The sequence below is a fragment of the Lagenorhynchus albirostris genome, chromosome 20 (assembly GCF_949774975.1).
Source record: "Lagenorhynchus albirostris chromosome 20, mLagAlb1.1, whole genome shotgun sequence".
Lineage (NCBI taxonomy): Eukaryota > Metazoa > Chordata > Mammalia > Artiodactyla > Delphinidae > Lagenorhynchus > Lagenorhynchus albirostris.
In genome coordinates this window covers 29,737,898-29,749,562 of record NC_083114.1, presented here as the reverse complement: position 1 = coordinate 29,749,562, position 11,665 = coordinate 29,737,898, and the positions used below count along the sequence as shown (strand labels likewise).

Sequence of the window (11,665 nt, the reverse complement as noted above, 5' to 3'; positions counted from 1 at the left end):
CCCCAGGTCCATTTGATTGACAGCATGGGTACCCTCCTAAGGTCCTCTTTGGTGGGAAGCAGCTTCAGCTCCCCAGCTCCCCACCCCAGGTCCATTTCTGTTTGGAAACTCCACAGCTGCTTCATCACAGCAGAAACAAAGGTGGATCTCTATCCTCCCTCTGGGGACCAGGCTGGCTGGTGGCTTCGGGCCCAGCCAGAAGGTCCCTCCCACAGACTGTGGCAGCACCCACTCCTGGGAGCCTCCCAGATGGCTCACCCCGTACCACCGTCCCAGGCCTCCCCTGGGGCCTCCACCTTCTTCTGTAGTCTCCCCTCCTCGTGCAAGGTGCTGGCTGCCAGACGGGAGGGACCCCTTTCGATCTCAGGATAAACAAACTGTCTCTCTGGCCCAGCCCTCCGCCGGCTTGCCGCTCCCCGCCCCCTCGATCCGCAGTGCACAGTCGCTCTGCTCTCCTGCCAACTTGGCAGCTCGGCTCTGCTGTTACTATCAACACCTCCAAGGGAAAAGGGAGAGGACTCAGCTCTGATCGCCTGGCGCACGGAGCAGCAAATTCTTGTCAGAGCCAGCGCTGGAATGTCTCCCAAGCTCCCAAGGCTCCTGGTGGGGAAGGAAATGTGGGCCGATCGGAGCAGCCCTGATTGCAAACCAGCCTCCCAGCAGAGCTGCTGGGCCTGGCCAAAGCTGCAGGCCTGGGGGGTTGGGGGGCGTGGGGAGCGGCAGCTCTGACAGAAAGGGCTGCAGGAGGATGCTTTGAGGCCGTGCAGGTGTGCAGGAGAGGGCTGGGGGGTCTATCTCACCCCAGCTCTTGCCGTGGTCCAGGGTGGGACAGGCTGTGGCCAGGATGGAAGAAACCGGTCTCTCTCTCCAGACTGTGAGCCCTTGGAATGCATGGGCTGTGCCTTCTTTCCTCTGTCTCCCTTGGACTCCTCGTGTGCAGAGCTCTTGTTGTATTGGATTGGGAGCCCCTAAGGAACACTTTCCCCACCGAATGGAAACTTCCTCTAGGCAGAAGCCGCCTTTTCCCCTTCCCAACCGTCCTCACCACACTCTCTCAGGTCCTGCCCATGGGCTCCCTAAAGCAGCTGATGGCTTTCTCTGGCTCCTGCCAGGACTCCTGGGGCCCAGCCTAAAAGAAGAAAGAGCCCGTATCTTCAGGGACCCAGTGCCCACAGCACAGGGTCTGTGGTCAGTCATCTACCGCTTGACAGACCCAAGGATGGTCGCTACACAGCCTCTCCCAGGAGGAACTGCCTTCCCAGCTTTCTCTCTGCTGTCAAGGGAAGGCCTTTGTGCCCTGCTCGAGGGCTTTGGCATCAACAGAAGTGGTGGGTTCAGGGTCAGCTTCTTAATCCTTACACCACCCGGCCACCTAGTCTCCCCAAGGATGCAGGTGTAAGCTCCCACTCTGTTTCCTTCCCTGTTACATGGAAATAACATTTCATAACTGACTGGGTTACAGCTGGTGGTGATAAAGACATGAAGATGATGCTAGAAGCTTCTGAGACTAGAAGTGCTTAGCATTTAGAATCAGTATGTTTCCCTTCCCTCCTTCCTCCCCTCCTTCCCTTCTCTACTCCCTCCAGGAGCCCTTCCCCCAGATGTGAACCTGATCCTAAGACCCCCTCAATTCCCTGCTCCAGAGGTCTGAATACCACCACCCAGAGAAACACAGCCACCTTTCTGGTAAGAAGCCCCCAGGCCCCTGGAGGCCAGCTGACTTTCCAGGGACCAGGAACCAGGGAAAGAGAATTCATTCCGTGTGCAGGGTTGTAAATAAGCCACGAGAGGCTGTGCCATTCCAAGCTGCACCTGTGAGCATCCTTCTGCTGAAGCCCTGTCGGCGTTGCCATGACAAACTCGTGCTTCTGCATGCCTCTCTTCCAGCTCCGAGAGGACGCCTTATGATCAGACTCAACACTGAAAATGCCTTCATAATTTTTTTTCCCTAAAACAGGTTGCATGTTCTAAAAATCCACCTGCTTGTTATATGTGTTTGCTTTTTATTTTGAGAGTGTTGTGAGTACTACATTTGTACAGTATACATGCAAGCGTATGATACACACATGGGAGTTTTGTGGTGGAGAGCTGTCGTGGCAAATACACAACCACCGCACAGCGTGATAAGACATGTCTCCTCCTAAAACATCTCCCACATCCATTGGCCCATCCCAAAGCCTGAAATGCCACCACTAGAGATTTACCACTTTTGAACTTGAGTGATTATCCATCCCTAAGAGTCTACTGTGACAATGTGCCAACCCCTAAAAGGGACTAAGTTACCATCGGATGAGGGGTTAGCAAAAGAACCGTGAGACATCGGGGAGGATGACCGAAGGGTTGGTAGAAGAGCCCTGAAAGAGGAGATGAGAGGCATACAAGACATATTACCTACTTTACAGGTTTGCAAGGCCTGCTTGTGAGAGGACACATGCGTGTACACACATACACACACATACCTGCATGCACACATGCACACACACAGTGCTCTTTATAGAGAGCAATTGGTCCAAAAACCTAAGTCATGTTCAGATATACCTGGGATGCTTCCAAAAATGCAGGTACACAGGCCCTGCCCCATTCATACTGAATCAAAGTTTCTAGGGCTGGAGCCGAGCCCAAGACATTGGACATGGTAGGGGAGCATCCAGGTGCTGTTGCTGATCAGTCAGGTTTAGAAACCACTGCTGTAGAGGACAGAGCCCCAGGAGAGGAAACAGAACACCTGAATTTGGGTTGCAGCATTACCATTTATTGAAGAACCCTGGGCACTGCACTCTCTAAACCCCGGGGGAAACATGTGTGTGAGACCTAGGTGCCATGATCTGTCTGAGGCAAGTGTTACGGAAATGCCCGTTGAAAGCCATCAGACAGTGCAAATGCTGTTACCATATACGCACACGTGGTGTGTGGCTTGCGTGGGTACGTGTCACGTATATCCGTGTACCTGGATTTCCTACAGAGAGGGCAGGACTGATCTTCATTGCCCTCCTTCACCTAAGCTTGTGGCTGTCTTCACATCTGAATAGAGTTTCTCTCTTCAGGACTTGCCCCCTGCTCTCCTCTCCCAATAGCATGGCACAGTCCCTGATTGTTTTTTTTTTTAATTTCTATCTAATAGGTTTATCTATCATCTACGCTCCCTCCTGGAGAGTAAGAAGGAAGAGAAGTAGTCACTCCTGCTTTACAACAAGGGGAAACCCAGGCAGGGGGCCGTTAGAGGGCTTTATACCATTTAAACATAGAGCAGTGATACTTTCCTTTCGAAAACCTGGTGAATACGTACACACACAAAATTTCCCATACAGTTTCAGGGTTTCATGGACTTTCTGGCGCCTTTCCTAGGAGTCCAGTAACCCCAGGCAAAGAACATCTGCCCCACCTGGATCTGCCCTCTGAGCTTCCAGAGGGTCACGTTCAAGCACATGAGGCTTCCTTTCAGCTGCGTCTTTGCTGAATGACTAACACATTACCCTCTGGCCCTGAGCTGCAAGATTAACTTGCCTGACCTTCCCTCCCTCCCCAAGAAAGAGGGTCAAAACCCAGTGACGCAGTGACACATCACTGTGTCAGGACAGGATCTCACACCAGACCGTGCCTCTCCATTCCTGAGCCTGCAGTACAAAGTCTGAGCTGCCGTTAGGTATCAGGAGGATGGATGACCTTTATCGCAATAACAGAAGACAGCTCAAACTGACTTAAACAATAAAAGGAATCTACCGGTCCGTGACAGTAAAAAAAAGTTTGAGGTGGCTGGGCTTTATGCAAAGTCTGATTCATTTGCTCTATCTTGTTTCCTTTGGTCTCTCCACCCTCCTCCATGGTGTCAACTTCATCCTAAGACTCACAGCCTTCAAGGTTGCAACATGGTCGCCAGCAGCCACCAAAGCTCTATGCACCTTCATTCATTCTCGGGAGAGAGAGCAAGCTGCTTTTTTGATAGTTTCCATGAATGAAAGTGGAAGCTTCTTTCCAGAACCCCTCAGTCAATGTGTCCCCACATCTCATTAGCCCACGTTGGGAAACATCCCATCCTGATCAGAGCCTCTGTCCTTGGAATGCTGCCTGGCTGGGAAATTCAGAATATGGTACAGATACTCAGTGCTCAGACCTCCAAGCCCTTGGGCTTAGCCTCCTCTGCCATTTAAACTGCTTTCAAGAAAGGAATGAAGGACTCAAAAGAAACGATTTTATAAAAGCTCAGGCTCTGGTTTTGTCCCACACAGACCCTGGGTAGAAGCCTGGGTCTTCTCAGGAAGGAAAGAGGAGATGGATTTTCACTTTCTAGAAAGGTAAGGCAACGGAATCTGCAGCCAGTCAGCTGAGTGGAATGAGGGCCACACAGGGAGTCAGGGAGCTGGGGTTATGCCTCTTTCCTCCTTAGAAAGCTTGGATGATCATGAACGACGTGTTTATCCTCTCTGGCCTCTCTACAAAAAGAGTAAAATGGTCATCCCTTCACTTTTCCAGTGATCCTGTGTAAGGTACGACAGCTTGGAATGAAGCTGAGTCCTCAGAAGTTCCCAGGATTCTGTGCTACATCACAGAGGATGGAGAATGTGGTATGTGGAGTGGTTTGGGGCCAGTCCTCTATTGCCAGAACCATCCAGAAGGTCTGTTAGTGTAACTCCAAAACTTCAGGTCCCATGTGGCTCTGGCACTGTTTGGAGCTCATACAAAGAAACATGGCTCAGCAACTGAAAGTGATGTTTTTTTAAAAAAAATCCAATTATTTATTTAAATCTTTTGAAGAGATATAAACACTTTGCAAAGTTTTTCTAAAGCCCCCTTTTCTCCTCCCTAATTCTGTCACATCCCTAGCTACTCAAGAGCATTTTGTATGTCAAAAGCTCCCATGCTCTCTCCAGCACCCAAATGTCTCCGCTCTTTTGGAGCTCTTTATTATTTTGTTTTAATTGATTTTTACTTATTTATTTATTTATTTTTGGCTGCATTGGGTCTTCATTGCTGTGGGCTGGCTTTCTCTGGTTGCGGCCGGAGTGGGGGCTACGCTTCGTTGCAGTGCACGGGCTTCTCATTGCGGTGGCTTCTCCTGCTGCGGAGCACGGGCTCTAGGCGCACGGGCTTCAGTAGTTGTGGCTCACGGGCTCTAGAGCGCAGGCTCAGTAGTTGTGGCGCACAGGCTTAGTTGCTCCGCGGCATGTGGGATCTTCCTGGACCAGGGCTCGAACCTGTGTCCCCGGCACTGGCAGGCGGATTCTTAAACACTGCACCACCAGGGAAGTCCCTGGAGCTTTTTATTATGGAGGGTGATTTAATCTCTTGTGTTAGGTCCTGTTCCATTTCCTCTGGGCTCTCTTCCCACTCATTCTCGAAGTTCTACATCCCAAAAGATCTTTATCAAAGTTGAGCCAGAACTCTTCTTAGAGTACTCACACACTTCAATAAACCTTGTCCCTGTCACATAAGCATCATTGGGGAAACAGACTTCCAGTCTCATATACATATAAATTATTCTAGTGCTATGTATTCCAGGGAAAGAGCCCATAGGGTTTATTAGGATTTATATATATATATGAGATTTATTGTAGGAATTGGCTCACATGGTTATGGAGGCCAAGAATTTGCATGATCTGCCGTCTGCAAGCTCAAAAACCAGGAAGGCTAGATGCTGTCAGTCCAAGTCCAAAGGCCAGAGAATCCAGGGAGCCACTGATATAAGTCCTGGAGTCCGAAGACCCAAGAGCCAGGAATTCCTATGTCTGAGGGCAGGAGAAGTTGGACATCCCAGCTCAAGAACAGAGGGGGGAATTCAACTTTCCTCCACCTTTTTGCTTTATTCGGGCCCTCCTTGGGCTGGATGATGCCCACCCACACTGATGAGGAAAGATCTTCTTTACTCAGTCTACTGATTCTAAATACTAATCTCTTCCAGAAACATCCTCACAGACACACCCAGAAATAATGTTTTACTGGCTATCTGGGCATCCCTTAGCCCAGTCAAGTTGACACATATAATCAACATCACATACCCCATCTGGAAGTAGGACATCAGCTTTAGTGGTTTGGGCTGTTGGGGATGGGGGGGCGGCGGTCATGAACCGTCCACCTGCAGAACATTGCCTTCTCATACCTTCTACTCCTGTGGTTGTTACTCGGAACAAGTCCGCAGGATATTCTCCACTGGCTCCTCCAGCTCCACTCTCCAGCCTTCTCGACCCTGCTCTGAGATCCAGGAGGCCGACCTGTGTGGTCTATACCTAGAGGCTCCCTCGCTGTCTGGCTCCTGGCTGGGTTTGGCCAACGGGAGGCATTGACAAGAGATGGGAAGCAGGAGGTTGGGATGTTTATTCTGCCAGATCCCCCGCTGCTGGGCTGATGGCTGGCTTTGACTCTCATCCCAGGCCCTCTCCTAGCTGCAGCTGCCCCTGGGCTCTGGTCACTACTCCCACTTTCCCCTTCAGCCTGGAGGCAGTAGCGGGTCCCTGTAGCTGTTGGTCCCTGGGACTCGTTACCACCTTCCCTGGCATCCTCACCCTTGTCGCTTGTCTGAACCCTGTAAACAGCTCCTTCATCCAGCTATCCTCACTGCCTGGAGTGACAGGATGTGGACTGATTCAGTGCCCCTGACTTTCACAGACTTGTTACCTCCTGGAGTCTCACCTTATCGTTGTGAAGTGGAGAGGGGAGGGAGGAAGCATTACATTCTTATTTATGGAGGTTCTGACATGTAAAACTTTCAACAATAATTCAGCCAAATGTCAAGGTCTAACTTGCATCTTTGGTCTGGAATATCTACCATTTTTGGCCAAGTTAAGGATTTAGTCAGTGGCTGAAGAACAGTGTCTCTCTGAAAAGCTCAGTGGAAAATGAATCCACAGCTTGTCACTATCGTGATCTAATTATGGGACTACCCTAACCAGACAGGAACCACTAAAATTCAGGTGGAACTTTGCTGCACTCCCCAGCCAGTTTACCTTATCCTGACCACAACAAGACCAAAAGAGATAGAAGAATGCCAAGTACATATCACAGAAAGACTGAGTCAGGGATCAACATGATCTGAGCTACTCTGAAAAAGCCTCTCACTCCAAAAAATCCACACACATCCCCCATTTCCATCCCAGGCCTGATTAGGATGAAACCATGTCTGCCCGTATCTGAAATTTCATCAGTAAAGAGGTATAACTTCGCCTTTAGGCCAAATGTAAATATTGCCGTGGACTGGCCGCAAGGGGGAGGGGCACGTACTTGGCGCAAGGAGGTCGTAGAGCGTTCCCGCTATTGGCTGCGGTTAGGCCGTTTACGCAACGGCCTGACGTAGGGGAGGAGGCGTTAGTCGGGGGAAGGTTCTAGAAAAGCGGCGGCAGCGGCTGTAGCGGCAGCGGCAGCAGTAGCAGCGCTGGGTCCAGAGTGGAGGTGCTCCTAGCGGTGTCGTTTCTCGACCAGCGGCAGTTCTCACTACAGCGCCAGGACCAGCGGCAGTTCTCACTACAGCGCCAGGACGAGTCCGGTTCGTGTGCGTTCGCGGAGATCTCATCTCGCTCGGCTGCGGGAAATCGGGCTGAAGCGACTGAGTCCGCGATGGAGAGAGAAGAGGAACAATTCCGTAAACTCTTTATTGGTAGCTTGAGCTTTGAAACTACAGAAGAAAGTTTGAGGAACTACTACAAGCAGTGGGGAAAACTTACAGATTGTGTGGTAATGAGGGATCCTGCAAGCAAAAGATCTAGAGGATTTGGTTTTGTAACTTTTTCATCCATGGCTGAGGTGGATGCCGCCATGGCTGCAAGACCTCATTCAATTGATGGGAAAGTGGTGGAGCCAAAACGTGCTGTTGCAAGAGAGGAATCTGGAAAGCCAGGGGCTCATGTCACTGTGAAGAAGCTGTTTGTATGTGGAATTAAAGAAGATACTGAGGAACATCATCTTAGAGATTACTTTGAGGAATATGGAAAAATTTATGCCGTTGAGATAATTACCGATAGGCAGTCTGGAAAGAAAAGAGGCTTTGGGTTTGTTACTTTTGATGACCATGATCCTGTGGATAAGCTTGTGTTGCAGAAATACCATCCTATCAATGGTCATAATGCAAAAGTAAAGAAGGCTTTATCTAGACAAGAAATGCAGGAAGTCCAAAGTTCTAGAAGTGGAAGAGGAGGCAACTTTGGTTTTGGAGATTCTCGTGGTGGTGGTGGAAATTTTGGACCAGGACCAGGAAGTAACTTCAGAGGAGGATCTGATGGATATGGAAGTGGTCGTGGATTTGGGGTTGGCTATAATGGGTATGGAGGAGGACCTGGAGGTGGCAATTTTGGAGGTAGCCCTGGTTATGGAGGAGGAAGAGGAAGATATGGTGGTGGAGGACCTGGATATGGCAACCAGGGTGGGGGCTGCAGAGGTGGTTATGACAAGTATGGAGGAGGAAATTATGGAAGTGGAAATTATAATGATTTTGGAAATTATAACCAGCAACCTTCTAACTACGGTCCAATGAAGAGTGGAAACTTTGGTGGTAGCAGAAACATGGGAGGACCGTATGGTGAAGGAAACTATGGTCCAGGTGGAGGAAACTATGGTCCAGGTGGAGGAAGTGGGGGGTATGGAGGGAGAAGACGATATTGATCTTCCTATTTACCATGGGCTTCACTGTATAAATGGGAGAGGATGAGAGCCCAGAGGTAACAGAACAGCTTCAGGTTATCGAAATAACAATGTTAAGGAAACTCTTATCTCAGTCATGCATAAATATGCAGTGATACGGCAGAAGACACCAGAGCAGATGCAGAGAGCCATTTTGTGAATTTAATTTATTTAATAACATTATTTAATTTAATTAAATAATGTTTAATTATTTAACATTATTTAATAACATTACCTTACTGTGGAGGAAGGATTGTAAAAAAAAAAATGCCTTTGAGACAGTTTCTTAGCTTTTTTAATTGTTGTTTCTTTCTAGTGGTCTTTGTAAGAGTGTAGAAGCATTCCTTCTTTGATAATGTTAAATTTGTAAGTTTCAAGTGACATGTGAAACCTTTTTTAAGATTTTTCTCAAAGTTTTGAAAAGCTGGTGTAATAAGACCTAACGTTTTTCCTTTAAAAAAAATTTAAGTGCATGTGTAGAGTTAAGAAGCTGTTGTACATTTATGATTTAATAAAATAATTCTAAAGGAAAAAATATTGCCCTGAAGGGAGACATTGAGTTACATTTGAAGAATATTTCCATTATGTGCAAGGCACTGCTGAACACTAGTTAATGCTTTAATCCTACCAGTTACCCTGGAGTAGGAATAAACTGAATATGAGAAGAAAGTGAAACCACAGAGGTGGGGAGAAACATGGCAAAAGGGGAGGAAGTTGAAGACACACGTTGCCTTTATTCATCCTGGGCTCAGGGGAGAGGCTCTGGATTAGAGATATAAACAGGGAGTCTGCAGCATTATGGATGGTGCTGAAAGCCATGGGCTAGATCAGACACCCAGGAGGAAGGACTGAGCAGAGAAGAGAACAGGGCAGGAAAGAGAGGAGGGGTGAGGATAGACAAGAACTGAGCCCAGGGACACTCCAATCTTAGAGCTTGTGAAAGGGGGAAAAAGTGAATCCAGGAAAGAACATGGAAAAGGAACAGCTGGTGACGTAGGAGGAAGATCGGAAAACTCAGGTGTTTGGAAGCAACTGAGAAATTGTTTCAAGAAGTGAGTGACCAGACGACTTAAACTGTTGCAGATGGGTCAAATAAGAATGGAGAATTGACCATTGAATCTGTCATCATAGAAGTCCCTTGATAAATGTGGTTTTACTGTCATGATAGGGACACAAGCCTGATTGGAGGGTGTGTGACAAAGAATAGGAGGTGAGGAAATAGAAACAGTCCAGATAATGTTTTTAAATTTTGCTCTGAATGATTAGCAGGCAAATGGTGAGGTAACTGGAGGGGAAAGTAGGGTCTAGGATTCTTTTTTTAAAGATGAGAGTTATATCCCATTTAGTATGCTAATGGATATGGTGCACTAGAGAGAGAAAATTTGACAATGCATATGAGAGAGCAGATAATTGCTGGAGTGATACCTTTGAATAAGCAGGAAGGGAAGGGATCCAGTACACAACGGGGGTGGGGTGGGGGACCTGGCCTCAGATAGATGCATGGATGGTCCATTCATCATAAGAGGATGGAGGCAGAGTAAAAGGACCTGGATACTGGAGGTTGGTATTTTTGGTGGTGGGATGGTAAGGTTTTGTTTTGTTTTTTTCTGATTTCTTCTATTTTCTCAGTGGGGAAAAAAAAATGCTATCATTGGCTGAAAGTGAGAAGCAGGGATAGTTGTGTGAAGGCCTGGGAAGGGAGGAGTGTGATACAGTTATCACAAAAAGTAGGAGAGTGACTTGCCTGGGGAGAGATGGTAGGATTGCTGGGCAACAATATGGTCCTCCTGAGGTTAAAGGCCATGATTTTAAAGGGAGACCTTTCAGCACAGTCATGTGTTTTCCTCCAGCCACTTTCGGCAGCTGGAGTACAAGCGCGGGATAGATGAAAGTTAGATTTGACTAGTGTTGGGGCTTTGCTAGGCCCACAGGTTGGGAGGGAAGAAGGTCAAGGTGGTTGTATTAGTTATCAATTGCTGTTAAAAAAATGTTCCCAACACTTAGTGGCTTAAAACATAGACATTTATTATCTCACAGTTTTTGAGAGATAGAACTTAGAATTTGGAAGCAGCATGGCTGGGCAGTTCTGGGGTCTGTCATGAGGATGCAGTCAAAATGTTATCAGGGCAACGATCATCTGAAAGCTTGACTGGGGCTGGAGACTCTGCTTCCACCATGGCTCAGGTACGTGACTGGCAAACCAGAGGTGGTTGTTGGCAAACGGATTCAGTTCCTCTTCATGTGAGCCTCTGCACAGGGTGTTCGTGCGTCCTCACAACATGACATACGACTTCTCACAGAGATAGCAATCCAAGAGGGAGAACTAAGATGAAGCTATCTTTTTCTGACCTAGACTCAGGTCACAATGGATTGCTTGGCCACATTCTATTTGTTAGAAGCAAGTCACCAAGTTCAGCCCATGTTCAAGGGGAGGGGAATTAGACTCCACCTTACGAAGGGAGAAGTGTTGTTATGAACTGAATATTTGTGTCCCCCCAAAATTTATATGTTGAAGCTTTAAACTTCCAATATAGCTATATTAGGAGATGGGGCCTTGAAGGAAGTTATTAAGGTTATATGAGATCATGAAGATGGGACTGTGATCTGATAGGATTATGTCTTTATAAGAAGAGACACAGCTGCTCAATACTCTATAATAACCTAAATGGGAAAAGAATTTGAGAAAGAGTAGATACACATATACGTATAATTGAATCACTCTGCTGTACACCTGAAACTAACACAACATTGTTAATCAACTATACTCCAGTATAAAATAAAAATTTTTTTAAAAAGAAATATATTTAGAACTAAATTAACAATGAAAAAAAAAAGATTTAACATTTTCTTAGTGATTAGAAAAAAGAAGAGATTCAGCTCGCTGCTTCTTCAAGCCGAGAAGAGAGCCCTTACCAGAAACTGAATTGACCAGAACTTTGATCTTAGACTTCTAGCCTCCAAAATAGTGAATAAATTAATTTCTGTTGTTTAAGCCACTCACTCTATGATCTTTTGTTATGGCAGCCCAAGAAGACTAACACAAGTGTCAAAGAACTTGCAG

At 47.3% G+C, this 11,665-nt stretch overlaps 1 protein-coding gene across 1 annotated transcript; it reads left to right on the top strand.

The window, feature by feature from the left end:
- Nucleotides 1-7,501: 7,501 nt before the first annotated feature.
- Nucleotides 7,502-8,586, top strand: LOC132510991 (heterogeneous nuclear ribonucleoproteins A2/B1-like). Its single transcript, XM_060133634.1, has one exon. The coding sequence runs from the start codon at nucleotides 7,546-7,548 to the stop codon at nucleotides 8,584-8,586; it is 1,041 nt and encodes a 346-aa protein (XP_059989617.1). The 5' UTR covers nucleotides 7,502-7,545.
- Nucleotides 8,587-11,665: the final 3,079 nt, after the last annotated feature.